Source organism: Kockovaella imperatae (genome assembly GCF_002102565.1).
Source record: "Kockovaella imperatae strain NRRL Y-17943 chromosome Unknown BD324scaffold_4, whole genome shotgun sequence".
Classification (NCBI taxonomy): domain Eukaryota; kingdom Fungi; phylum Basidiomycota; class Tremellomycetes; order Tremellales; family Cuniculitremaceae; genus Kockovaella; species Kockovaella imperatae.
The window spans coordinates 94,753-118,575 of NW_019028944.1; the positions used below are offsets into that span (position 1 = coordinate 94,753).

The window sequence follows — 23,823 nt, forward strand, 5'->3', positions numbered from 1 at the left end:
ATGTGTACCATTATTACTCTTGCCCTGTCGTGTACCTGATCGGTGTAAGAGGGGGTTACCAACGTGGTCACTGTCATCCCATACACATCTTCGGCCGAACAGAGACGCATTGCCCAATGTTCTTTTCTTGGCACTCGCGTTCTGGATTCGGGCGTCGAAATCAAAGGGAAGCGAGTCAAGCTCTCCGAGATCGAAGCAGTTCCCTCCAAGGTCTTTCTCCCCATACGCTGTGAGCTCCCTCGGCCGAGTCACCGAGTGGGTCCTTCCTCTCTCTCTCCCTCTCCCGCCGATGCCTGGCCCCCTTGCTCTGCTCCAACTTCCCCTTCGCACGCCGCCCTCAACCCTCCCTTAATTCCCTAATCAGATAAGCGACGGAATCAAAATTGCCCATTTTCTTTTTTATCAGATAAAAAAAAAATTTGATGGAAGAAAAGAAAAACTTCCGAAATCGGCCATCTGCGTCACACACAACCTCGCTGCGTCTGCTTCTTCTGCTTCTTCTGCTGTTGCTACTCTGTGTGTTGCCTGCTACTGCTGCTGCTGCCTCGCTGAACTCCCCCTCCCCTCGTCCTCCCTGACAGTGACTTCTCGCTTGCTGTCCTCCCTTGCATCTATCCGTTTTTGAAATACACAAACGAACAGACCTTCTGAATCTCACCCGATAGGCCCGAAAATTGGATCGAGATCGAAGTTGAGGAGCAAGCAAGAGAAAAAAAAGGTCTTTCCTCGCAAGTATACATATATATATATATATACTCAGACTTGCCGTGTGGACGAACGTTATCCCAACTTCTCTACCTCCATCATCACTTTGGTCGTGAGAGCTGCCCATCTCTCAAGACACACTGCAAACTTCGAATCTTTTGACGATCTTATTCCCCGCCTCACTCTCTCTCACACATGGGTCTCTTCCGCAAAGCGTCCGTGACGCACCTCTACCCTGACGATGCGATCCGTCACGAGTTGGAGCAACAAGGCGACACCAAGACTGCTTTCGGTGACAAGTCACCAGGTGTCCGAAGGATAGAAGCCATCTCGAAATGCTTCACGTCCTGGCATCTCTACGTCTTGTTCATTTCCATCTTTTTCGTCTCTTGTGAGTGGGGCTGTCTTCTGTTACCTTCACAATATTCAAGCTGAACCTGTGAAAACTCGTCAGATTCTTACGGGTGAGCAGAGCTGCCTATGAGATACATATGACAGCCGGACCGAATTTGACGCTCTAATCCTAGGCTCGATGGCTTTGTGCGATTCCAATTTCAGACGTATGCCGTAGCTTCGTTTGGCCTCACGGCTCAGATCTCCACCGTGAACGTCGTCAGAGGTATCGTTGCCGCGGCCGCTCAACCTGCTTTCGCCAAAATCTCTGATTACTTTGGACGTATCTCCATCTTGTTCATCGCTGCCATGTTCTACGTCGTGGGTGAGTTGAACCGGAGAGACGTCTCTTGCTATTCGTAGCGGCTCTGATTGACCTACCATCTAAGGAACCATACTCTGCGCCGCTAGTAAAGACCTCGCCCAGTTCTCCGGGGGAGCTTTGCTGTATCAATTTGGCTACACTGGAATCCAGCGTAGGTCTGGATCCGCTTGCTGCTGATGCTTCGCTGATCGTCTTTCCTCACTCCTCACAGTTCTCGTCGAAGTGATCATTGCCGATACCACTTCTCTCCGATCTCGACTTTTCTTCTCTTACATTCCCGCCTTACCGGGTGTCATCAATACCTGGGTCTCCGGAAACGTTGTCAATGCGGTCTTGGCCAATTCGAGCTGGCGCTGGGGAATCGGTGAGTCAAGTCTTTGAGCACTCAGAGAGTAGGAGGAGACTCCATACTGATGCCCCTTGGACCAGGCATGTGGGCGATCATCTTCCCCGTCCTCGCTATACCCCTTCTGTACTGTCTTGTTCATGCCGAGATCCGAGCGGGCAGAGCTGGATACCTGGACGATATTCCCAGCCCATTCCGATCCCTTTCACACGCGAGTCTATGGACAGACGTTTTCTGGCAGATCGATCTCGTCGGCCTTCTCCTTCTCGCCGCCTCCTTCGCTTTGATCCTCTTACCGTTCACCCTCGCTGGAGGTGTCGCCTCTCTATGGCCCACAGCCAGGATCATCACACCCTTGGTCGTCGGGTTCGTGGTGGCTTTACCCATCTTTGTCATTTGGGAACTGAAGTTCGCTCGTCATCCCGTTGTCCCATTCCGACTCCTCAAAGATAGACAAATCTTGGCTGGATTGACTATCGCTTGTCTGCTCAACACTGCTTGGTACTGTCAAGGCGATTACCTGTATCAAATTTTGATCGTCTCATTCGATCGGTGAGTCGTTGGGTGCACCGTGTACTCGCGGACGACACCACTTAACTCTTTCTCAGCGATATCATCTCTGCCACTCGGACTCAAAACATTTACACCTTTGTCTCTGTCATTACGGGTGTTTCTCTCGGCTTGGTCGTCCGTAAAGTCCGTCGAATCAAGTGGTTCGTCGTCGCGGGTACTTCCCTCTTTGTCCTTGCATTTGGACTCTTGATCCGATTCAGAGGAGGCAAAACGTCAGATTACGCAGGTCTTGTCGCTGGGGAAGTCATCCTGGGTCTTGCGGGTGGTCTGTTCCCTTACCCTACTCAAGTCTTGGTCCAGTCTGCAGTCCAGCACGAACGAACAGCAGTCATCACCTCCTTATACCTCGCTTGGTGAGTGTGGCGGAAGAGAGGGAGACAACAGATAAGGGGAGGATGGCTTTTGGCTGAATTGCATACCCCGCTTCGCTCGTCTAGCTATTCGATCGGATCCGCTCTCGGCAATACCATCGCTGCTGGAATCCTTACCAACACACTTCCCGGCAAGATTCAAGATGAATTCGTTCTGCACGGAATCAACAATGCGACGCTCGCCGCTGAAGCCTATGCTGACCCTTATGGGTTCTCAGCGACTTGGCCGATGGGCACACCTCAGCGCGATGCCCTGGCGGCAGCTACGAGAGAGACTCAACGACTCATGTGTATCGCCGGTATCTGTATCTCAAGCTTACTCGTCTTTGTCTCGCTGTGTCTCAAGAACCCCCACTTGTCAGACGAACAATCGTTCGAAAATGCAGAAGGGTTCAGAGTGACTTCGCACGGTGATGGTCACACGTCAAACTACGAGACAAAGGCGGGAGGAGTCGATAATGGAGATGACGTGAGCCCACATCAGACTGTCGTGGGCGACGCGTCATCGGCGGCACCGGGATACAAGTCCGTTGTCTAGGATGCTGCAACGGGGTCACCTTGGGGGGTTTCCAGAAATCAAAAAACCGAATCACGCTGTTCTCTTTACGAGCCGAGCTCCGTATCTCGCTGTATATAGAAGTTTGATGCAGCTTGTGCGGTCGAGACACGTGAGAAACGAAAGTCTCGCAGCGGGCACTCTCTGCACGCAAATCATGACACTGCATCGGCGTCCTTCTGCCGATTCTTCTTGATAGCTAAGGACCTGAAAGCCCACACTAGATTTTCGTATACTACAAAGGTCGTACATGTTCCTGGTAAGATCCTCAAAGCGTTCGTGCCCAAGCCTTTGTAAAAGGCCAAGAACCCCTCGTTCCGGAAAGTAGCGGAGATACAGGCGGGTATGGTGAGTTTGGGGCTGGAAGGTGTAGGAGAGAAGTTCTACAGAAAGAGAAAAAAATGTAAGTGAAAGAAGTACGAGACTCAAGCAACTACCTACCTGGATTCTCGCTCTGACGACTTGATAGGGGTAAGTCAGGGCGATAGCGACGAGTTTAGATGATCCAGATGCGAGAATGTATTCGGTATTAGTCTGCGAGATTACAGCGGATTAGCAAAAGCTCCAGTCGTACAGAGGCAACGGACACAACTGACCAATTTTTCATCTTCCACCTTCCACTCTTTTCCTTTCCATTCAAAACTCTTCCTCTTGAGGTCCGCTCGATGCCGCTTGATAGCTTCGTACGTTGCGAATTGGATAGATCCGTTGGATACGCCGACGAGAGCGAGTAAGGAGCCCTTGTACAGTCCTCGAATGCCTTCCTGGGTGTATATCGTACGAAATGCACCTGGTCATGATATGTCAGGAAACACTTGTTGGGAGCTGAGGCAAAGCAGGGAGGTTTGACTCACTGACGAGACCACGGTACGCTGGGTTACTTCGACCCGTTGCGAACACACGAGTCTTGACGACCCATATGGGATTGGTCAGCATAGCCGTCACGGCGCCTTGACGAGCGTGTCAGCTCTGAATCGAAGCGTAAGACTCGGTATCCCACTCACTGGCCTCAGCCGCAGCGAGTAAGTGTTGTGAGCTGGTAGTGCGATACGTCGGATCATCCCCCTGCATCTGTTTCTTGATCATGTTGTAGCTGCGATGAAGAATCAGTCGTGTTCTATCATGATGTGAAGGGGGAGGTAAAACTGGAAACGCACAAGAGAAAATACAGACCCCAGCTGGAGGCTCCACCGACCAGATTCGGCATCAACCCTCTGTACAATCCTTTCCAGCCGTCCGCAATGACAGCTTCTTCTAAGGCTCTATAAACGCCTGTACCGAGTCGAGGGGGCCGTGGATCGCGTAACGCCGCGCTGATACTGGAGCGGGACCCAGAGCCAGAAGTGGAGACATGTGTCGATGATGAGGATGAATAAGAAGAAGATGGTGATGATGATGATGATGATGATGATGATGATGATGAGGAGGAGGCCGATGAGGATGCGTGCAGGGAAGATGAAGAAGGTATAACGCCTGTTGGCGGGGTGGTGGTACTGGTTAAAGCAGTGGACGACACGAATGGCGTTTCGGCAAGTTGAAATCTGACTTTGACGAGATCCAAAGGGTGCATGACGAGTGTCGCGACTGTTCCTGCTCCTAATCCAGCCACGGCATGGTCCTGGAGAGCGGGATCGATGTCAGCCGTTTACATTCGTTTCTGTTTTGCTTGGATGCGGACTGAGCGGGGCGCAGAGGAGGGCAATGAAGGTCTAGAGATGTATGGTTCTCTGAGCACACTTACGATGGACAGATCTCCGAAGAGAGATGGAGATGCGGACAGAGCTTGCGACATGGTGCTAGATGAGATATGGGTAGTCTTGGACGGTCAATGGTATGAAATCTCGATGGCTGCTGGCAAGGTTGCGCGTCGTGGTGAACTATGGCCTCATCCTGGCGAGACCGATCTATATCTCCCAGCTGTCCTTTGACTCTGACACTGGCTGTCCGAGCTACACGTCTCTCGTAGTGGTCGTCGATACGATGATCGTATGTCTAGTGAGCCTCGTCTGATGTTCAAATGTAAGTTGGGACATCATCAACTTTTCTGAAATTTTGTTGATTTTCCGTCCAAGATCCGAGTGGCGACGGGCGATTCAATGATGAGCAAAAAGGTCAGACGACCTCTGAATCACAAGTGCAAGAGCTATGATGGTTCTCAGTGCAGAGTACGAGTGACGAGTAGGTATTCCATCTACGAGATACCATGTCCAAATAGAGTACATGTGGTTTAGACAAGACTTCTAGATAATCCAGGCGGGCGTCTGGTCCTGGGTCAACTGTGGCGCTGCCCTGGAGGGTCACGCATGATGGTTCTCCCGTATCCATCTAATCAAAGCCTGTATATCCTCCCACTGCTTCGTTCGTAGTCTGAGATCTTCATCTTGATCCCTCATTGCCTTGTTTCTCGGTTTCTGTACCTTTTCACAATCATCAACGAATGCTTTCGCGGCTGATATGTCGGGAAGCAGAGGATGAGATGTTCGGGAGAGCCAGCTGGTCATTGTGTCAGCGCATGATGGGCTCAAAGCAGCAGCTCCGGGGATTATATCATGGTGCAGGTGCGGAGACTGGCCGATTAATAACTGGATGAAACTGACTATTTCGAGTTCCAGTAGTCACCTGGTAGGACCGATCTGGTCAGTCCTTCTTCGCCAGACACTCCACGGAGTGGGGAAACACGGCTGAACTCACCCTCACGCCGATGCAGCGTTGCATGTAAGAGGTTAGCCGTAGGATCCTATCGCACGCTTTCAGAATGATGTTCCATCCATGACTTCTGAGCAATGCCTTGCACTCACGCCTTCGTTGGCTTGAGCAATCTCATGACAATGATGTATGTCATCATTGGCGAGATGGAGGGCTGCCGGCCGGGAAAGGGGGAAGAGGAGGGGCAAAAGCAGCACGAGACGTTAGTGATTGACCGTTCTCGAGAGGTACACAGTCGTCTTGTCATTCATCGGGCTTCACTGGGACTCACCTGCAATCACATACTTGTGTTCATTGAGCTTTGAGATGGGTCTCGCGAGGGACGGGTCAAAAGCCTTTTTACCCGGTTCAAGGGGTGGTATGGGATCACGAGCGAAGAGCTGATCTTGGATCTCATCAGTCTGTGAAGGCATCGTAGTACGAGCACGTCGGTGGGATGAACAAGAGGAGAGGGCAGAGTGCAGAGGAGGGATGTATCGATGTTACATTCCAGTGATCGCCCCGCGTCACCACCTCCACCTTGTTCCATCGGAAATGCTGAATCGTCGATGTTCTTCTTCATTTTGACACATTTGGACTAGCTATGCCCGCATATAGACCCTGTGAGTGCGCTTCTGATCCCATCAAGGATACCTAAGACTGATATGTCTCACCTCTCAGTGACCTCTCAGTCCGCTGCTGGACCCAGCGTGGCTCGGGATCGACAAGCTGATGCCCTGGCTGAATTTCGAGCGCGGAGATTACAACGGAAATTGGAGGACCTAGAGGTAGGTCGAGAGAGGAGAGAGGGGGGGGGATCAGCCGAGGCATGATTTGGCTGCAGTCTTCACATCGTCATGATCTCAACTCAGATTGTCGTCAGCCAGCTTGTTGTCGAACTTATGCGCTGATAAGCTCGCTCTGTAGCGAACCAATCCAACTGATATTCCCGCTTCTTCGTTTGCCGTCAATCCGCCTCCCTCGTCCGCGTCGACCCTAACTACGTCTCTGAATCCAGCAGTGCAATCCAAGAAGAAACAATCTGGAAATGTGAGAAAAATCCTGTACGCACGAAAGAGTCTCAAAGACTGGCTGGAAGAATTGGTAAGTGGGTACAACTGGGCACAGGACCAGGGCGGGGTCGAGAAGACTCCTCCAACTGGAGACTGACCGCGCTGACGCCGTTGCAGCCACCGGAACCTAAGCCACCTTACTTGCTTGCTGTGGCTCCTCCTCCTTCTATGCCACCACGAGGATCATGCTCTTCCTGTGGCTACGTAGGGGCGTACAAGTGTCCTCGATGCGGAGAGTGGAGTTGCGACAGGAATTGTATGGGCATACATGAGCGAGATGGAGGGTGTGGAGTGGGGTGGTAGCGTCGTCGGGGGAAGACCTTGGTTTGCGTCCTCGTCGATCCTTTTCCATCCAATCACACGCTTTTGGCTCTCGACCCGTGGAAGCGGTGGAACGGTCGATTGATCGATCGACCATCTGGAGAATCCCACAGTGCATCTACTTCCTAGTCTCCTCCCAACATCCAGGCCACAGTGCAAAGCTTGGCGGGGGCCTCGCGGCAAGTTATCATAGGCGAAAGAGATGCATTCAGCTTGTGGTATGGCTCATCCTCATCCCTCATCTATATGGTCCACCCGTCTATGGATCACCACCAGTCAGAGGATGCGCTCATGTGGCACGCTTGTAGTACCCCTTTTGTTCCAATTCCCTCTGGACATTCTTCCTGAACCCCTTGACTGTATAATCCATGAAGAACACCCAGATTGGCATCCCGATCTGGGATCGGGGTTGGTCGAGTCAGTCGCCTTTTAGCTTTGTTGGTGACGAATGGACTCACACCGGCCAATAGCCACATGAAGAAATCTTTGATGGGATTGTTTCCTGGTACTCCGCCTCTTGAACCCATCCTCATGAGCTCGGAAACGAACATGGTAGTGGATTGGTAGTATCCCCGTTGTAGGCCTAGTTGAAAAGTCAGCATGGATCTGTCTGGAGGAAGTGGCACATGGAAGAGAGAGAGGAGTTGAGGAGTTGGGAGTTTCAAAACTTCCTCCCACTCACCCCTGACCATATGATTCACGCACTCCTCCGCTGTGATGAGCGTATCGCCCTCTTCGAGTTTCTTGGTCGGAGCAGGTTTCGACGAGTTTTCAACTTCGTATCCTGGTGTATCGATCCCACCAGGTAAGAAGAGGTTGACCGTGATGTCGTGTAGAAGCATTTCGGAACGTAAAGCATCGGCGAGGCCTGAGTGAGTGAGAGAGAGAGGGGTCAGAGACCAGTCACCATCGAAGGACAAGGGTCACATGTCCAACTCCACTCAGTTGGCCTGAGGGCACTCACCTCGGACCGCATATTTCCCTGGTGAATATGAGGTGTAGCCTACGAAGGCCGTGTAGGATAAGAAGGACCCGACCATGACTATGCGGCCTTTGATCCTGTTGGCGACCATGGCTTTGCACGCGGTCTGTAGGAAGGAGCGTGAGTGGCCTCCATGACACACGGCATTGTACTGCCGGCTAACGGCTCACATGGGCGGTCCACGCTGTCGTCCAGTACGTCGCATCGAGGCCCTAAAGAACAAGAGTCAGAGTCAGGGAGAGGGTTCTTCCACTCCGCGATTTGCGGTCGCCTCGCCCGTGTCAAGACCCTCTCGCTCACCCCCTGTAGTTCTTCCGGCGTGTGATCGATAAAGTAACGTGGCCTTGAATACCCCGCACATAAGAAGTAGTGATCAGGGTATCTTCCATGTCTCTTCTGAGCCTCTTCAAGCGCCTCTGAAGCGCCTTTTGAAGTGATGAGGTCGGCGGAGACGTAGCTGACTTTCTGATCCGGCCTAGCGATGCTCTAGAGAGGGGGGAAATGAAGGCGTCGAGATTCAGACTACCGCCTGATAGGATCATGATGGAGAACTCTCACCTCGAGCTCCTCCAGTACCTTTTTCAATCCATCCACACTCCTGGCTACTATGACGACGTCGGAGGCTCCGTTCTGGACGAGCCATTTGGCAAGTGCTCGACCTAGTCCTTGAGAACCGCCCGTGACATAGCAGAACTGTGCGTTGGGAGCATATCAGCGCTGTCAGAAAACTGTTATGGCCAAAACAGGTTGAAAAGTTCCACACTCACTTTGCCCTTTGGATCGAAATGAGTCTTAAACAGACCCATGGTTGAGATGGAAACGACGAGCACGAATAACGAGACGAAGACGGTGAGAGGTGTCGAACCACCACCAGTCAGAGAGCGGTATATGCCTTCTTCCAGCATGAAGCAAGCAGAGTCAAAGAAGCAGCAGTTCCACGAGCTACTAGTAGAGTGATGAAGCTATGAAGGACTGATCAATGCATCTCTCGCCCGTTTGGTCCGTCGACGTCGCCATGAATGAAGGTCGGGGTTGGAAGATAGATACTCAAGAAAAAAGAGTCCGAGATGGAATGAATCCCCCTTTCGGTCATCCATCCAATCCTCACACGTCGACGGCGACACGGCGACACGGGCTGGTTCTGTGAGAGGAGAAGGGCAGCAGAAGCAGCAGCAACGAGGCATATACAAGCTAGTAGGAGCTGAGCATTCCACGATGTTGCCATCATGAAGGAAGAACCTATCCCCTTTGTCCCTCGAGCTGGGACGGCAGAGGAAGCAGAACAAGAAACTGTCCATGAGGTATATGAGGCAATCTCTACGCATTTCAGTCAGACAAGGCGAAAGGTGGGTCCAATGAAAGAAGCGATGTCGCTAGGATGTGGTGGAACTACTCTCCGGTAAACTGTCCATGCTGATCTGATCAATCTCACTGTCAGCCCTGGCCACTTGTCGTCGCTTTCCTCGACTCTCTTCCTCGTGATACCATCGGTCTAGATTTGGGAGCAGGCAATGGGAATCATCTTCCACTAGCGACTTATCCGCCGGAGGAGCACCCCACAGGACCCGAGGAGGAGGAGAAGTATGATCTCAGAGTCGCAGCCTCGTCTCAGTCTTCCGATCAGACCCTCAAGCGGACGGCGGAGGCTAGAGAATCCAATGCGAGACCTGGTCGATTCAGTATAGCCCTGGATCACAGTGCAGGCTTGTTAAAGTTTGCCAAGGGGCAGTTGGTATCTGGCGGGGAATGCATAAGAGGTGAAATGGGATTCAAAGGATGGCGGGGGGGTGTATTTGTGAGTGGGGCTTGCTTGCCTTGAAAGGATTCAATCCCGTGTTCTTGCCTTCTGACAAGCCTTGAGCATAGGACTGGGCGATCAATATCGCCGCTATACATCATCTGACGACGCACGAACGACGTAAGGATGCAGTAGTGGTGAGCTTTGGCATCTGTCGTTTCATAAACCCTTGCTTGACCTTGCTCTAGGCAGTCATTCGGCCCCTTGTCCTCCGAAGCAAGGCCCCGTTCTCCCGATTCATGCTTTACGTCTGGGCGTACGAGCAGAGCTCTGGGTCAAAGAGAAAGATGGGAGCGGCCGCTGACTCAACGCCTCAAGCTGAGCAAGGGGGATCACATACAGGATCATCGAGGCATAGTGCCCCTGGGGAGGAGATGGACGCATCATCAGACATGGCGAATCTGGCCATCTCCAATGTCTCGGGTGCTGATACCTCCTCCAACTGCACGGACAATCATCTCACGAACCCTAAGATCCAAGATGTCCTGGTTCCTTGGGTATATCAACCACCGCCAGTCAAGCGAACCGACGCTTCCACCACATCCACGGAGACCATGAAGGACAGCGAGAAGAAGCTATATCATCGATATTATCACTTATTTATCAAGGGGGAGCTAAGCGATTTGGTACGGCAAGCAGCCAAGGAAGAGGGCTTTGTCTGTGTAGATGCACGGCCAGATTCTCTCGTCTCAGCGTGTGATGGCGGGACGGGAGCGAGGACCGACGCCCTTGAAATTGGGACTAGATGGCTTAGAATCAGAGGAGAAGGGTATGAAGCTGATAATTGGTGGTTGGAAGGGGAGGTTGGCGTGCGGAAATAGTAGTATGAGAAGAACATCATTCTGCGTCTTGAGCTCCTTGATCCCTTTTGGACGGACATTTACTGCCATGCTCGTCGCTATGCAATGCATCTTGTTGTATAATTTACTGTATGTGTATGGGTGTCTGTCTAGTTGTGCCTGCTGAGGCAAAGGTTCGACTTGCTGTCCCTCACATGTGCCTCTTCCTTTGCTCTGCCAAAGCCCTGAGCAATGCTACTTTGACCTCTTGAAGATTTCTGCTTCCAATCTGATGCTGTTCCTCAGTGACCCTGATTGAGTCTCTCGCTCTCTTGTCTTTCATGTCCTTGACAATGATCCGCCTCTCGACCGAACGATACTGAGCGATCAACAATAATTGTCGCTTTGCCAATTTCAACCATTCTTCAACTGTTTTGACACCTCGGCTATCGCCCAGAGCGTTGAAGGCCACTGTGAAGATCTCTCCAAAAGGCTGTACATGCCGTATCCAATCCAGCTCTCCTTCTTCCGCTTCGGTCTTGTGATCAATGGCTTGTAGACTGTTGTCCATTGCTTCTGAGACACTCTTGAAGATTACCTCGAGTTGCTTAGGGGTCAATCGAGGTGATCTGGGCAGTGTTTTTGTCTTCAATCGAAGCGATCCATCGATGGAACTAGGTGAGACACGGTACGGGTTTGCAGGCGGACTGGCGAGAGCACATTGAAGCCAAGCTCGAAGGATGAGATTGGCAGTCACTCGATCAGGTTGAAATCCTTGACGACGGTATCGATCGATCGTGCAGATCATATCTTTCAAGTGGTGCAGTCCCGGACCATGTCGATGCCAAGATGGTAATTCGGGAAGCAAAGGGTCGGTCTTGGCAAGGTGAGCAGCGAGAGGCGTCTCGGTGAGATACGTAAGACGAGCATTGAAGTAGTGTGTCAATTTTTGCCTATCGGTCCATCGGCTGGGGTAGATCCGTTCAGGATCTGGCGGAATAGGTGTTCGATGACTAGTGAACCAAGAGGAAGGAGTTTGAGGAATGTTGCGCGATAGTTTAGGCTTGACAACGGAATAATCGACAGAAAATCGGCGAATGTCATCTTGTAGGCCACGTAGACGATAGGCCAGATCACCTGAACCTTGATTCTCCAAGTGAGAAGCAACGTTGTCAATGATCTCGTCGTTTGTCGCTAGTTCTGGGGTGCGCAAAATGTGAGTGACGACAATGGCGTACTCTTTCCTCCGGAGAAGATTGTTGATGATTGGTGGGAAAGGTGGACTGGTGGTATGCTTATAGCCTGATGTATATATAGTGGTTCAGGTGGGGCAACTTTATCTTACTCAGTCATACTCACCCAAAGGCTTGGCCGACATTTTCCCCCGTTCCGTTTCCGTCTTATGGACATCCACAATCTTTCGCATGGCAATGATGGCTGTTCGTGTCCTCAGGGGTAAATGACGGACATCCTCGTGCTCGACTCTATTTGGTAGTCGACGTGTGGATTTGAGAATTTCTTTGACAGTCCGAGGGGTGAAAGACTCAGTTTCAGAAGAGGTTATCAGAGGTAATGTCGGCTGTGGCGGAATGGTCGAAGGCCTCGGGATAGAGCATTCTTCTTCTGATCTGGAAGATGAAGAAGGCGGTTGATCGGGGAGCATCAAGGGTGTCGATGAAAGTGAAGGAGACAGTCTTGCAGAGGTATCTTGCAGCTCAGCATCCCCGTTGCTGACTGACGGGATCTGCCCTCCAGAAGATCCTTTCCGTATCAACGGAGGTGGTGGAATAATAGGTCCAGGAGGAGGTATCGCTAATTCGTGTCTCGATGCGAGGCTCGTCTGACCTGCAGGAGGCCTCGAGAAACGCCGTGGTGGAGGTTGAGGTGGGATAGCCCAAGGCGGACCATCTAATAACGGTGGATCCCAATGTTCCACAGGTTGTTCAAGCGTAGAGAATGGGCTCTGTTGGTTCTTATTCCGACCGTGTCGTCTTGAACTTGAGCTGAAACACCGTCTCCTACGTGGCTCAGAGGATCCGACGAGGGGTCCACCTGTCCATGGAGCTGCACTTGGACGTGAACTTGAACCGCTACCACCACCCGAGCATCCATGCCTCACTCGATACGCGCTTTCGAAACCAATGGTCCGCCTTGCCAAGTAAGGCAAGACTACCTGTTGGAATATGGATGAGGTTTGTCTCTGCATTCCATCACGGAAGAGAGGCAGAGACAGACAGAGACAGACCGAGAGCGAGCGGGCGGGTTTAGGTAAGGTAGGTCCAGCTGCGAATGCTATCTCAGCATGTTTCTTGACGCATGTATGTATAGTATCTGAGCTGGACCTTCTCGGGTTAATGGCACCGGTGGGAATCAAGTGCCACATTTGCTGAAACGCCGAATAACGCCGCTGAGAACCCGAAATTCACAGCCAATGTCCACTGTGGGGGCGGGGGGCGTGCTGAATTGAGCTTCAGGTTGTCGTCTCTACATTCGACTATACGCTTTAAATATCCTTCTGATCTCCCGGCTGTAGAGATCAATTGGGAGCCATAGTCATCGCTTTTGAATCCTTCCTCCCCTACCACACACACACAACATCACTATGGGTGCCACTCGTGCTGAGAAGGAAATCTACTTCGTCAAGCTCAAGGCTTTGCTGGAGCAATACCGTGAGTCATTTGAGGGATCTTTTGGGTTGATAGAGTGATGCTGACGATGATCTTCTCGCTTGCGTCTCACCACAGCCTCCATCTTCCTTGTCAACGTTGACAATGTGTCCTCCCAACAACTTCACATGATTCGACAGGCTCTCCGAGGTACCGGAGTTGTGTTGATGGGCAAGAACACGATGGTTCGACGAGCTCTCCGAACGCTTCTCGCTGAGATGCCTCAATTCGAAAAGCTCTTGCCATTCGTCAAGGGAAACATTGGATTCGTCTTCACCGCTGGAGATTTGAACACGGTTAGACAAGTCATCGTCTCCAACAAGGTCGCTGCCCCTGCTCGTGCGGGTGCCGTCGCCCCTAATGATGTCTTTGTGCCCGCCGGAAACACCGGTATGGAACCTGGAAAGACTTCCTTCTTCCAAGCTTTGGAAATTCCCACCAAGATTGCCAGAGGAACCATTGAAATCGTCTCGGATATTCATTTGGTCAAGGCCGGTGAAAAAGTCGGAGCCTCTCAATCGACGTTGTTGAACATGTTGAACATTTCTCCCTTCACCTACGGTATGACCGTCGTTCAAATCTACGACAATGGAGTCGTCTTCCCTCCTTCCGTCCTCGACGTCGAGGAGTCTCAACTTATCGCTACCTTCATGTCTGGAATCAAGACCATCGCCGCCATCTCCTTGGCCACTGGTATCCCAACCATTGCTTCCATCATGCACTCTTTGGTCAACTCTTACAAGAACGTCTTGGCCGTTTCCTTGGCCACCGACTACGAATTCGAGGGATCTGCCAAGGTGAGTCAGTTGTCTGGATCCGACAGCGTCATCCTTCCCCCCTTTGCCCTGTGCTACTCCCTCTTCTCTCTTTCTTCCGGATGTCAAAACATACTTTTCTTTCTTTCTACTGGAGATTGCCTATAGTCCTGGCTTTACCGCGGGAAAACGAGAGGATCCCATATTCACACTCTGACCACACGCCTTGTCCCCGCCACCGTCACAATTGCGCCATTGTAGTGTCATTCTTGCTGACTTTTTGGCTTTCAGATCAAGGAATACCTTGCCAACCCCGAGGCCTTTGCCGTCGCTGCCGCCCCCGCCGCCGCCGAAGGAGGTTCCGCTGCCGCTGCTGATGAGCCCGCCGCCGAGGCCGCCAAGGAGGAAGAGGAGGATGAGGATGAGGACATGGTGGGTCACTAGGGTTCTTTTCTCAGGTCATATCGCTGATGCTTTCACCAGGGCTTCGGTCTCTTTGACTAGACGACTGATTCCCAATGCTCATTGGCCACGTTGCGCACCTGGCATGGTAGAGTGTACTATTACGGGTATGCATATCATTGTCTTCAGTATGTTGTCCACTTTTCTTGTCCCGGTCGTGTATGCCCAAGAAATCCATTTCCACTGCCTGAAAATAACCTCATCTCAGCCTAATATCTCGTCGGGTAGTCCCTATGCGCCCGGTACATGTACCGAGCGGTGTAAGGTGGGCCACAGAAGAAGGCACTAGATGGACCTTCAGTACACTGACAAGCGCCGAGACCTCACCTGGTGGCGGCGCAGATGAATCCTGCAATGCCAAGCCATAGAGCTGGCCCGTAAGCCGTGTCGATAGCTGACTCGTGAAACCTGTTACGAGCAGTGACGAAGAGGACGAGGGCAAAGATTTCCGCTACGAGTGCGGTGAGTGCACCAACGGCCTGTGTGTATTGGAAGGCGAGCGTCAGTTCCATATTCTCTTCAATAGAGGGTTGGCTCACCGTCGGAATCCTGAACCAGATCGAATTTTTAGATGGACCCCAGAGGGACCATACGAGACCCCACAGACCCAAGAATATGAGCAGAGCGGCTGCGAAACAGACAGAAGACTCAGCGAATTCGAATGCGAATGGGGAGAGCAGAACAGGAGGCGAGTGAAGGAGAGACAGATAAGATTGAGGGAGGGAGGACCCGACTTACCGATGGGAAATAGAACCAACGTCTGTGTCAACCAATGGATGATTTCCCTGCCGGTCTCGTACCCTATTCTCCTCCTTGAACAAGATCCAAACTGACAATACCCTAGGGTCCCGTATTTGTATCCTGTAGACGTGGAGAGGAAGAAGATGTTCTTGATGTAAGGGATCGAAAAGCTGGTCAGGCATCTGAGAGGAGTAAGATCAGCTGGGAAACAGAGATGAAAGAACGGCCTCACAGCACGACTATACTTGACACGCTTAGGAATACACCGATCAATACATGGCCTTCAAGACAATCGCTTGCCTGGAATCTGTTCCGAGGGATGTAAGACATGGCTTGGATGTGATGATAGAGTCATGAGTCAGTCGACAGTCAGCGTTGATCCCCCTCTCAATCACATCAAGTCAGGTTAGTGTTCAGTGATCTGGTTCTATGCGCCTCCTGTGTGAGTCTCGATTTGGGACACCCGGCACACTGTCCGCATAACACACGGCTGTACACAGTGTTCAGGAATACCGACCCCTCTCCGTCGATGAGAGAGTCATCAGTAGTTCATATGCTTGACCATGTATATTCCAATGCTTCAGAGGAACTATGAAGAACCGCGGGCTGCACTTGGCCTTAACATCGATAGATTTCGTTTTGCTGGAATCTCTTTCCAGGCACAGATGACGTCACGTGGCTATCACTTGGGAAACCATGATCACTCAATGGGCAGCATGTGGAGTGATGGGGGTTATACCACGTTGATGGTAAGTGGATCTATCCCATCGACTGCAGTCATGTCCCGTCTGGATAGTCAGGACGTACACGATGTACAGGTTGGGATCATTGGTTCAGGCAGTATGGGAGCGGTGAGCTGCATAGGATGTTCAATGGATCGTGACGTGTGTCGTACTGACCCTCCTGATGTCAAGGGGATGACGCTGCTGTTTGCAGAGCATGGCGCGACTGTGGGATGCTACGATACAGACAAGGAAGCGGTGAAGACGCTTTTAAGGCAATCGGAAGAGGACAAAGTGGTAGATGAATCGAAAGTCTACGGATTCACTTCGTTGGCAGGGTTGATCCACGCTTTCCCTCGACAAGGGCAGAATCAACCTCGTATCCTTGTACTCAGTCTCCCCCATGGCAGTCCAGCGGATGGAATCTTGGATGAGTTGAAGGATTTACTGGACAAAGGCGATGTGATCTTGGACTGCGGGAACGAGTGGTGGGCCGATACGCAGAAGAGACAGGCGAAATGTGAACGGCTGGGAATCCATTGGATCGGCTCGGGAGTCAGTGGTGGATGTGAGTGGAGCGAAGCGAAGCGAAGGGAAGCGAAGCGAATCTGTACCCACTCGAAATGAGCCTCGCGCATCTTTGCTGACTCGCTGTACTCCAGACCAGGCCGCTCGACATGGCCCTTCCATGTCACCCGGAGGAAGCGAAGAAGCCTACGCCATTGTGGAGCCATACCTTAAACAGTGGGCCGCCAAGACGCCTTCTGGTGAGCCTTGTGTCGCATACATTGGTCCAGGTGGATCAGGTCATTATGTCAAGATGGTGCATAACGGGATCGAGCATGCCCATTTATCCATATTGTGCGAGGTTCGAGCATTGTTACATGGTGTATTGGATTTGGACAACGACACCATTGCCAAGATGTTTGAAGAGTGGAATGAGGATGGACCGCTGCGTGGTAACTTCCTCGTGGGGATAGGATTCAAAGGGCTCAGATTCAAGGAAGGTGATGGGATCAAGAATGAACAAGGGATAGTCGAGGAGATTGAGGATAAAGTCACTCAGGATGCGGACAGGTCTGAAGGTACTGGAACCTGGTCGGCAAGAGTGGGTTTCATTCTCTCCTAAGCCATACATACGCTGTAGCTCACACGAAGCGATTTTAGGAAGCCATGAACCGACACGTCGCCTGCCCAGCCATCGCCGCGGCACATACCCTTCGAATCATTTCCGCCGACAAATTCGAACGACTCGCCGTCGTGCATAATCTCTCGACCCCTCAACCTCAGAAGAAGCCAGTCAAAGATGGCAAACTCGATCCAGAGCTGGCCAAGGCATTTCATCAAGCAACTTACGGGGCTATCCTTGGAGCGTTTGTCCAGGGTCTCGAGCTCATCACGCGTACTTCGACGGATGAAGAATGGGGCGTGTCCCTGGCTACTTGTATGAAGATCTGGCGAGCGGGTTGCATCATTCAATCGGGTGAGTCGGCCTTAGTAGCGGGACAGAGGAGGCTCGCTTACGCCCTTCACTCTCACTCTCAGACGCGATCTGTGATTTGCTCTTGCCTATCCTTGAAAAGTTTGGCCCTTCTCAACCTCTCAACTTGCTCGAGTCGTGTCCTGAAATCGCCTCCGAACTGGCCAAGACCTACGCCTCGTTGAAAAAGATCGTCGCCCTGGGTGTCGAGACAGACGCAGTGATTCCCGCCATGTCGGCGACATTGGAGTGGCTCAAATCGGTAGGCGGGAAAAACCTACCTACGAATTTCCAGGAAATGGAACTGGATTGTGAGTGTGGAAAAAAGCCAAGAACCCACAGGAATCGTCGACGACTGAAGCTGATGCTCGCCGCCTCTCACTATGTTAGACTTTGGACATCACAACTATGACATTGTTGGGAAGACTGAAAAAGGCCATCATAAAGGTCGATACCATACCGAGTTTAAGAGCACTTGAGAGATGACAGAAGCGTGCCCGAGGGTGGGGGGGGGGGGGGCGGGGATGGTCTCGGCGCACCGGATTCATCATTCTTACGTCTATAGAGTACGACATACGTTAGAGAATACGACCCAAAAAAAAGAAAATAAAACTCCTCTCTGTCATGTGAGCTTACTCACAAAAAAGCTAGTTCACCGACACCTCGGGCCCGAGACTGCGTCGATCCAACCACGCCCCGCCCTTACTTGGCGGTAAGGGGCGTTCTCTAGCCTTGCTGGTCACTGTTCGGTCGGTTGACCGGCCGGGCGGGCGGGAGGGCGGGTGAGTGTCGGTTGGTGGAGTACCTTACACACCCTCTCCTGATTTGTAAGCATGCTGCTGTCGTACCTGACGTTCACATGATGCCTCCCTCGCTCGTCTCACGCATTCTCCGCCCCCCGCCCCCGTTGCATGCATACGTGGGTTGGGTCATGAGGAATCCAGCAGAAAAAGTAGTAGTAGTAGCAGTAGCTGCAGCTCCAATGGACCCGTCGATCTGCCGCTGCCGCCACACGCCCCTCTCCCCATGACGTCGATTTCTCGTTTCCTTTCTGTTGGAATCGATCGCGTGAAAAAATGGAGACCACTATATATACCATATGTACGAGAGATCGGACTCACACTACTACATCTCATCCCCTTTCCCCAACAGCTGCTCACCGTCAGAGTCAGCGCCGCTTGCGAAGAGGTTCTTCTGATAGCTCCAGCTCACACCATGGACACTCTGCGAGACTCTGTGAGTGGCAGCTCGATGCTCGCGATGAGCATTTTCGAATGTGGCACACGAACGATTCTGACGGTCATCAGGCATTTGGAGTCTTCGTTCGTGCAATCACTCGAAACAAGGTCTTGTTGTACAAGGAAGAGCGAGAAGGGTTCGAATTACCAGACAAGTACAAGCAGGGTGAAAAGCAACCTCGTGGTGGTAAAGGTCGACGCATTCGAGGGACCAACGATGTCCAATTGGAACGACCGATCACTCCGCCTGGTACACCTCCACCCAGAGAGAGTGACAGCAGTGATGACAGTGCGAGAACGGTAGTGGAGGATGAGGAAAGGGAGCAGAATCAGGACCAGAACCAGAGCCAGAACGGTGAGGGCGGCGAGAACAACGGAGAGAACAGCGACGATATCATCGTGGATTGGTACGGCGATGACGATCAGGAGAATCCCCATAATTGGTGAGCAGTCGACGCCAAGATGCTTTCCGTATTATCGCTGACATGGACCCAACCCGCCCTTTAGGTCAATGTTCAAAAAATGTTGGCTGACCGGTGCCATCATGTTGATGACTTCCTCCGTTTACATGGGCTCCTCAATTTACTCTCCTGCCATTCAGGAAGCCGCCCAATACTTTGGTCTGGGTCAGGTGACAGTGACCCTTGGTCTTTCCCTCTTCGTGGTCGGATACGGTGTCGGTCCATTGTTCCTTTCTCCCATCACGGAAATTCCTCAAATCGGTCGAACGTCCCCTTACATCATCACCCTGGCTCTCTTCACCATCCTCCAGGTGCCCACAGCATTGGTAGACAACTTTGCAGGGTTTGCCATCCTTAGATTCCTCGCTGGATTCGTAGGCAGTCCACCACTCGCTACTGGAGGTGAGTCGTGTCTGGCACTGTGTTTGTATGTTGTCCTGACCCACCTTCCAGGCGCCTCCATTCAGGATGTCTTTGCCCCTCACACCATGCCTTACGCCATGGGCCTATACGGTCTCTCAGCAGCGTCTGCACCTGCTCTCGCGCCCATTGTCTCTTCTTTTGCAGTCCAGGCCAAAGGATGGCGATGGGCATTCTGGATCATGCTCTGGTTGAGTGGATTCTCCTTGGCCGTGCTCTTCTTTTGGCTACCAGAGGTGTGTCATCGGCTTGTGTTTCTCATTGACCTATCGCTGACCGGTCTTCCTTCCTCCCTCTTCATGGTAGACCTCATCCAACACTATCCTCCTTCGCCGAGCCAAACGGCTCCGTAAACTCACTGGGAACGATCGAATTAAGGCTCAATCAGAGATCGACTCAGCTCAGATGACTTTCAAAGATATCGCCATGATGTCCCTTGTTCGACCTATCACCATGACATTCACGGAACCCATCGTTCTGGCCTGCGATCTTTTCATCGGGCTCATCTACGCCATTCTCTATTCGTACTTTGAATCGTTCCCTATCGTCTACAATGAAGGATACGGTTGGAGCTTGGGCGTTGGAACCTTGCCTTTCGCCTCTTTGCTAGTCGGAGCTGCCATCAGTTACGGCATTTACGCCCTGTGGAACAAGTGAGCCAGGGAGGAGGGAGCAACGGCACAGAGCTGATACGTCTCCAGATATTATTTCATCCCCCGGTTTGAAAGACATGGTGAACAACTCAAACCTGAGGCACGACTCCCGATGGCGATGCTCGCTGCATTTTGTTATCCCGTGGGTTGCATGTCCAATCTCGTTGTCTGACTCTATGTGACAGATCTGCCTTTTCTGGTTCGCTTGGACAGCCAACAGAACCTCTTGGGTCTCTCCAGTCATCGCATCCGCATTCTTTGGTCTCGGCGCCACTTGGTCGTTCATGCCCATCTTGACGTACTTGCCTCACACGTACCCACAGTACGCAGCGTCTGTACTGGCATCAAACGATTTCTTCAGGTCCATGCTCGGTGAGTGTGACATCATAGGTCGACATCTCCAGAGCTGATCTTCCGCTGTCAGGCGCTGGAATGCCACTCGCTGCTCACGGTCTCTTTGTCAACCTCGGTATCGACTGGGGTAACTCCCTCCTTGGATTCCTTACCGTCTTGTTCATTCCTATTCCGTGAGTTCTGCGCATCTCCCGTAAACCTTATGACCTACCATATTGATGCCTATGCCCAGTTTCGCTCTCTGGAAGTTTGGCCCTTGGCTCCGTGCCAGATCGCCCATGGCATTGCACGACGATGATCTCAAAGAGAGAGATAAAGGACCTCATGCAGTGCGCGCTCACGAGGTCGAGGAATCGGCTTAGGCGTATCGCACTTTGACTCTTGCTCAATTATCACACAAGCTATAATAAAGCATTCATTCTATATATCCCTCCGTCTAGACTCTGTAGACTCAAATCACACTGTAGCCATAGTCCACATATTGAAACATGTAGCTTATAACATGGTGATCTGACCAAGAGCGTCCGCGGGCCATACATATCCTTTATGGTACTGATCGGAGGATCCGATCGAGGCATGTGACACGGCTTTGCCGATAACCGATAACCGCACTCCGAATACAGAGATCGGATTTCGAGCGTGAGTCTCCTCAGCGTTGTGGAAGACTGGTCTCTACCGTCGAACGTCCTGAAAGGATCGATGTGCATATCTCCCCTTGAAAAGTAGAGGTTCCTTTAAATCTCTCCTTGAAGCTCCCTTGAAGAAGGAGAGATAGCATCAGTTGAGAAATAATATAAGACATTGGGCGAAGGTCGTCTCTCGTTGACTTCCACGCTTTAGAGGTTCGCGCCAAATCTTTCAGTACTTCGTCATGACGCTTAACCTGATCGAGGCTACGCTGCAAGAAGTGGTTGCAGCTCTGGAGGCCAATCAGCTTACGAGTGAACGACTCGTCAAACTATATCTTGGTGAAGTAACCAGCACTTCTCACATGAAAAATTGATGCTGATCTTTGGGTAGAACGTATCGATAAGGACAATATCAAAGGCCTAGGTCTACGAGCCGTCATCCAGACTGCACCGATCGATCAGTGTGAGTGACAAATTCAGCCTTCTACAGCATTCAGACTGACAAGCGATTCTCTGGCAGTGATTCGTACTGCAAAGCTTCTGGATGCCGAGAGGGCAGCTTCAAAGACCCGGAGTGTTTTGCATGGTGTTCCGGTGCTCGTGAAGTGGGTCATCGGAGGCTGAAGTCCGACCCCTTCTCGAAGCTGAATCAGCTGTCAGAGATTCTATTTCAACACACCCCTCAATGGGTATGCAGACCACGGGAGGATTGTTGGTCCTCGGTGAGGGTTTGATGAAAGCGCTTAATGATACGTACTGTACGAGCTGATGTATTTCAGAGGGATCCACCGTGAAGAGGAATGCTTCGATCATAGACCATCTGCAGGAAGCAGGTTGCATCAGTGAGTCTAGACGGTATCTGCTCTGCTGATCGCTCGCCAGTCCTTGGCAAGGCAAATATGACTGTTCTCGGCAATTTTTATGGCACGCAGCCCAGTGGATGGTCACCTCGTGGTGGTCAGACCATCTCATTCGTCAAACGTGACAGGGGTCCAAGTGGCAGTTCTTCCGGTAGTGCGGTAGCGCTGTCCGCTGGATTCTGTGCGTTCTCCATTGGCGGCGAAACGTGTGGCAGCATAGTGCGTATCGAAAACGCCGTCATCGGCACGAGCTGCTGGAGACTTGACTTCCTAGAGCTGATACATGGATTACCTAGACTTCGCCTGCTGCTCGAGCCGGTCTGTACGGCATGAAACCTACCATTGGATTAGTACCCGTCGACGAATGTATCGGTATCAGGCGAGTCCGGGTCTGCCTCAACTGCATTCTCCAGGCTGACTCGATGTCGAACCTGTAGCTCACGTGTGGATTGCCTCGGACCAATGGGCAAATCGGCTTGGGACATCGCAGCCATTCTTGAGAAGATCGTCGTACCTGGACGATCATTCGTTGCCTACACGCAGAAACCATACGACAGAGTCTCGACCTCTCCTATTCGATTGGGTATTCACCGAAACCATGTGAAACCTGAAGGATCTGAGGACGATGAAGTGACAGCGGAGCTTCGGGAAGAAGCTCGACATATGTTCGAGAACGCCTTGGAAAAGCTCATGCCGATGATAAAGGCCGATCCAGCAGACACTGAAGATGTCAACGCAATGTTTCAAGGACCAGCTGCCAGCGACAAAGAGGGTGAGAAGCCCAGCTTCTTGGACGGTCCCAATCAGATCTTGTTCGAGGTAGAAGCCTTCGAAGCCATCAATGAGCATTTGGCTCGAATCGACAACTGTCCAGTCAAGAATCTCAAAGACCTGGTAGAATGGAATGAGCAGCACCCAGTGAGGTGACATCTGAATTTTCTATTCCGCTCACCATAACCCACCAGGAACTCGCCTTTCATTCGCCTGGTCAGCCAGACCAGCAGAAGGAACTGGTGGCTACACTGGCTCGTGGTGGAATCAGAGACGAAGTCTATCACCATGCGTTGGCAATTGCGGAGCGTGTTGGGCAAAATGTAGAGGCGACCTTCGCTCAACTTGATGTGGACGTCCTGGTCTTTCCAGCACCTTTCGCATGTCTTGCCAGCTCGATTGCCTCGAGTGTGGGGTTCCCTGTCGTGAGTGTCACCTCGTCACACAAGCATGGCAGTGTCTCAACTGGTCGGATTTCAGGCTACCATACCGATAGGTACATTCAGTACTGGTCAGCCTTGCGCAATCAACCTTTTGGCCCTCAAAGGTCAGGATGAGCACGTCATCGCAGCCATGTGAGTGTGATTTAGGGATCGATGAAGGGCAATACATCTGAATCATCTTTTAGGGCTGCCTGGGACAGTGTGCACGAGGCTTGACTGGCTCAGACTGTGAGCATCAAATAACAGAGATCTAGGACGGAA

The 23,823-nt window shown here is 51.8% G+C and overlaps 13 protein-coding genes across 13 annotated transcripts; 7 read left to right on the forward strand and 6 right to left on the reverse strand.

Moving 5' to 3' along the window:
* Positions 1–1,169, reverse strand: BD324DRAFT_619912 (hypothetical protein). Its single transcript, XM_022015229.1, has one exon. It carries the CDS (start codon positions 830–832, stop codon positions 338–340), a length of 495 nt encoding a protein of 164 aa, XP_021872115.1. The 5' UTR covers positions 833–1,169; the 3' UTR covers positions 1–337.
* BD324DRAFT_641484 (siderochrome-iron uptake transporter) lies at positions 901–3,186 on the forward strand (the record flags this gene model as incomplete). The annotated part of the gene is made up of 8 exons (XM_022017423.1): positions 901–1,115; positions 1,233–1,423; positions 1,488–1,574; positions 1,635–1,787; positions 1,853–2,321; positions 2,378–2,695; positions 2,780–3,103; positions 3,156–3,186. The coding sequence occupies 8 exons, from the start codon at positions 901–903 to the stop codon at positions 3,184–3,186; spliced, it is 1,788 nt and encodes a 595-aa protein (XP_021872116.1).
* Positions 3,187–3,424: 238 nt separating this feature from the next.
* BD324DRAFT_649574 (mitochondrial carrier domain-containing protein) lies at positions 3,425–5,061 on the reverse strand (the record flags this gene model as incomplete). The annotated part of the gene is made up of 7 exons (XM_022018013.1): positions 3,425–3,652; positions 3,711–3,803; positions 3,866–4,059; positions 4,124–4,219; positions 4,274–4,362; positions 4,427–4,887; positions 5,011–5,061. 7 exons carry the CDS (start codon positions 5,059–5,061, stop codon positions 3,425–3,427), a joined length of 1,212 nt encoding a protein of 403 aa, XP_021872117.1.
* A 357-nt stretch (positions 5,062–5,418) lies between these two features.
* On the reverse strand, positions 5,419–6,509 carry BD324DRAFT_619926 (hypothetical protein). The gene is made up of 5 exons (XM_022015230.1): positions 6,247–6,509; positions 6,068–6,129; positions 5,961–6,006; positions 5,867–5,888; positions 5,419–5,762 (listed from the first exon to the last, which is right to left on the reverse strand). The coding sequence occupies exons 1-5, from the start codon at positions 6,386–6,388 to the stop codon at positions 5,567–5,569; spliced, it is 468 nt and encodes a 155-aa protein (XP_021872118.1). The 5' UTR covers positions 6,389–6,509; the 3' UTR covers positions 5,419–5,566.
* Positions 6,483–7,567, forward strand: BD324DRAFT_619928 (hypothetical protein). Its single transcript, XM_022015231.1, has 4 exons — positions 6,483–6,577; positions 6,636–6,742; positions 6,882–7,058; positions 7,145–7,567. Exons 1-4 carry the CDS (start codon positions 6,559–6,561, stop codon positions 7,328–7,330), a joined length of 489 nt encoding a protein of 162 aa, XP_021872119.1. The 5' UTR covers positions 6,483–6,558; the 3' UTR covers positions 7,331–7,567.
* Positions 7,568–7,637: 70 nt separating this feature from the next.
* BD324DRAFT_578063 (hypothetical protein) lies at positions 7,638–9,017 on the reverse strand (the record flags this gene model as incomplete). The annotated part of the gene is made up of 7 exons (XM_022013298.1): positions 7,638–7,745; positions 7,807–7,931; positions 8,031–8,216; positions 8,313–8,436; positions 8,501–8,542; positions 8,631–8,787; positions 8,857–9,017. Coding segments are annotated over 7 exons (903 nt in total), but the record flags the coding sequence as incomplete, so codon positions are not given.
* A 379-nt stretch (positions 9,018–9,396) lies between these two features.
* On the forward strand, positions 9,397–11,034 carry BD324DRAFT_341421 (hypothetical protein). The gene is made up of 4 exons (XM_022012524.1): positions 9,397–9,676; positions 9,769–10,125; positions 10,197–10,265; positions 10,317–11,034. The coding sequence occupies exons 1-4, from the start codon at positions 9,557–9,559 to the stop codon at positions 10,947–10,949; spliced, it is 1,179 nt and encodes a 392-aa protein (XP_021872121.1). The 5' UTR covers positions 9,397–9,556; the 3' UTR covers positions 10,950–11,034.
* BD324DRAFT_619953 (hypothetical protein) lies at positions 11,020–13,221 on the reverse strand. The gene is made up of 2 exons (XM_022015232.1): positions 12,267–13,221; positions 11,020–12,209 (listed from the first exon to the last, which is right to left on the reverse strand). Exons 1-2 carry the CDS (start codon positions 13,111–13,113, stop codon positions 11,119–11,121), a joined length of 1,938 nt encoding a protein of 645 aa, XP_021872122.1. The 5' UTR covers positions 13,114–13,221; the 3' UTR covers positions 11,020–11,118.
* Positions 13,222–13,375: 154 nt separating this feature from the next.
* On the forward strand, positions 13,376–14,919 carry BD324DRAFT_619954 (putative 60S acidic ribosomal protein). The gene is made up of 4 exons (XM_022015233.1): positions 13,376–13,576; positions 13,652–14,370; positions 14,620–14,760; positions 14,812–14,919. Exons 1-4 carry the CDS (start codon positions 13,510–13,512, stop codon positions 14,830–14,832), a joined length of 948 nt encoding a protein of 315 aa, XP_021872123.1. The 5' UTR covers positions 13,376–13,509; the 3' UTR covers positions 14,833–14,919.
* Positions 14,914–15,948, reverse strand: BD324DRAFT_679962 (hypothetical protein). Its single transcript, XM_022019059.1, has 5 exons — positions 15,764–15,948; positions 15,529–15,713; positions 15,330–15,418; positions 15,118–15,269; positions 14,914–15,075 (listed from the first exon to the last, which is right to left on the reverse strand). Exons 1-5 carry the CDS (start codon positions 15,859–15,861, stop codon positions 15,000–15,002), a joined length of 600 nt encoding a protein of 199 aa, XP_021872124.1. The 5' UTR covers positions 15,862–15,948; the 3' UTR covers positions 14,914–14,999.
* Positions 15,949–16,257: 309 nt separating this feature from the next.
* On the forward strand, positions 16,258–18,245 carry BD324DRAFT_619961 (6-phosphogluconate dehydrogenase). The gene is made up of 6 exons (XM_022015234.1): positions 16,258–16,382; positions 16,446–16,821; positions 16,916–17,361; positions 17,421–17,736; positions 17,799–18,044; positions 18,124–18,245. Exons 1-6 carry the CDS (start codon positions 16,278–16,280, stop codon positions 18,210–18,212), a joined length of 1,578 nt encoding a protein of 525 aa, XP_021872125.1. The 5' UTR covers positions 16,258–16,277; the 3' UTR covers positions 18,213–18,245.
* A 703-nt stretch (positions 18,246–18,948) lies between these two features.
* On the forward strand, positions 18,949–21,221 carry BD324DRAFT_649582 (major facilitator superfamily domain-containing protein; the record flags this gene model as incomplete). The annotated part of the gene is made up of 9 exons (XM_022018014.1): positions 18,949–18,969; positions 19,041–19,414; positions 19,479–19,834; positions 19,886–20,088; positions 20,159–20,505; positions 20,554–20,647; positions 20,691–20,877; positions 20,930–21,032; positions 21,092–21,221. 9 exons carry the CDS (start codon positions 18,949–18,951, stop codon positions 21,219–21,221), a joined length of 1,815 nt encoding a protein of 604 aa, XP_021872126.1.
* A 281-nt stretch (positions 21,222–21,502) lies between these two features.
* On the forward strand, positions 21,503–23,823 carry BD324DRAFT_619965 (amidase signature domain-containing protein). The gene is made up of 12 exons (XM_022015235.1): positions 21,503–21,639; positions 21,700–21,827; positions 21,880–21,951; positions 22,009–22,093; positions 22,149–22,210; positions 22,268–22,330; positions 22,371–22,567; positions 22,645–22,727; positions 22,786–23,266; positions 23,314–23,544; positions 23,600–23,694; positions 23,748–23,823. Exons 2-12 carry the CDS (start codon positions 21,731–21,733, stop codon positions 23,776–23,778), a joined length of 1,497 nt encoding a protein of 498 aa, XP_021872127.1. The 5' UTR covers positions 21,503–21,639; positions 21,700–21,730; the 3' UTR covers positions 23,779–23,823.

Bases quoted from the DNA above. Each gene is read 5' to 3' on its own strand.
- BD324DRAFT_679962 (XM_022019059.1), bottom strand. From the start codon at position 15,861: ATGTCTTACATCCCTCGGAACAGATTCCAGGCAAGCGATTGTCTTGAA. The intron at 15,419-15,528 runs GTAAGTCGGGTC...TCTGTTTCGCAG, and splicing joins GTTGGTTCTATTTCCCATCG to CCGCTCTGCTCATATTCTTG. The intron at 15,270-15,329 runs GTGAGCCAACCC...CAATACACACAG, and splicing joins TCTGGTTCAGGATTCCGACG to GCCGTTGGTGCACTCACCGC.
- BD324DRAFT_619961 (XM_022015234.1), top strand. From the start codon at position 16,278: ATGGTAAGTGGATCTATCCCATCGACTGCAGTCATGTCCCGTCTGGAT. The intron at 16,822-16,915 runs GTGAGTGGAGCG...GCTGTACTCCAG, and splicing joins CTCGGGAGTCAGTGGTGGAT to ACCAGGCCGCTCGACATGGC. The intron at 17,362-17,420 runs GTGGGTTTCATT...AAGCGATTTTAG, and splicing joins CTGGAACCTGGTCGGCAAGA to GAAGCCATGAACCGACACGT.
- BD324DRAFT_619912 (XM_022015229.1), bottom strand. From the start codon at position 832: ATGGGCAGCTCTCACGACCAAAGTGATGATGGAGGTAGAGAAGTTGGG.
- BD324DRAFT_619965 (XM_022015235.1), top strand. From the start codon at position 21,731: ATGACGCTTAACCTGATCGAGGCTACGCTGCAAGAAGTGGTTGCAGCT. The intron at 22,331-22,370 runs GTGAGTCTAGAC...ATCGCTCGCCAG, and splicing joins GCAGGAAGCAGGTTGCATCA to TCCTTGGCAAGGCAAATATG. The intron at 23,545-23,599 runs GTGAGTGTCACC...GTCGGATTTCAG, and splicing joins CGAGTGTGGGGTTCCCTGTC to GCTACCATACCGATAGGTAC.
- BD324DRAFT_341421 (XM_022012524.1), top strand. From the start codon at position 9,557: ATGAAGGAAGAACCTATCCCCTTTGTCCCTCGAGCTGGGACGGCAGAG. The intron at 9,677-9,768 runs GTGGGTCCAATG...TCTCACTGTCAG, and splicing joins TCAGTCAGACAAGGCGAAAG to CCCTGGCCACTTGTCGTCGC. The intron at 10,266-10,316 runs GTGAGCTTTGGC...ACCTTGCTCTAG, and splicing joins GACGTAAGGATGCAGTAGTG to GCAGTCATTCGGCCCCTTGT.
- BD324DRAFT_619953 (XM_022015232.1), bottom strand. From the start codon at position 13,113: ATGCAGAGACAAACCTCATCCATATTCCAACAGGTAGTCTTGCCTTAC. The intron at 12,210-12,266 runs GTGAGTATGACT...TATATACATCAG, and splicing joins AATGTCGGCCAAGCCTTTGG to GCTATAAGCATACCACCAGT.
- BD324DRAFT_619926 (XM_022015230.1), bottom strand. From the start codon at position 6,388: ATGCCTTCACAGACTGATGAGATCCAAGATCAGCTCTTCGCTCGTGAT. The intron at 6,130-6,246 runs GTGAGTCCCAGT...CCCGGCCGGCAG, and splicing joins ACACAAGTATGTGATTGCAG to CCCTCCATCTCGCCAATGAT. The intron at 6,007-6,067 runs GTGAGTGCAAGG...AGCGTGCGATAG, and splicing joins TTGCTCAAGCCAACGAAGGC to GATCCTACGGCTAACCTCTT.
- BD324DRAFT_619954 (XM_022015233.1), top strand. From the start codon at position 13,510: ATGGGTGCCACTCGTGCTGAGAAGGAAATCTACTTCGTCAAGCTCAAG. The intron at 14,371-14,619 runs GTGAGTCAGTTG...TTTGGCTTTCAG, and splicing joins AATTCGAGGGATCTGCCAAG to ATCAAGGAATACCTTGCCAA. The intron at 14,761-14,811 runs GTGGGTCACTAG...TGCTTTCACCAG, and splicing joins AGGATGAGGATGAGGACATG to GGCTTCGGTCTCTTTGACTA.
- BD324DRAFT_619928 (XM_022015231.1), top strand. The intron at 6,743-6,881 runs GTAGGTCGAGAG...CTCGCTCTGTAG, and splicing joins GGAAATTGGAGGACCTAGAG to CGAACCAATCCAACTGATAT. The intron at 7,059-7,144 runs GTAAGTGGGTAC...ACGCCGTTGCAG, and splicing joins AAGACTGGCTGGAAGAATTG to CCACCGGAACCTAAGCCACC.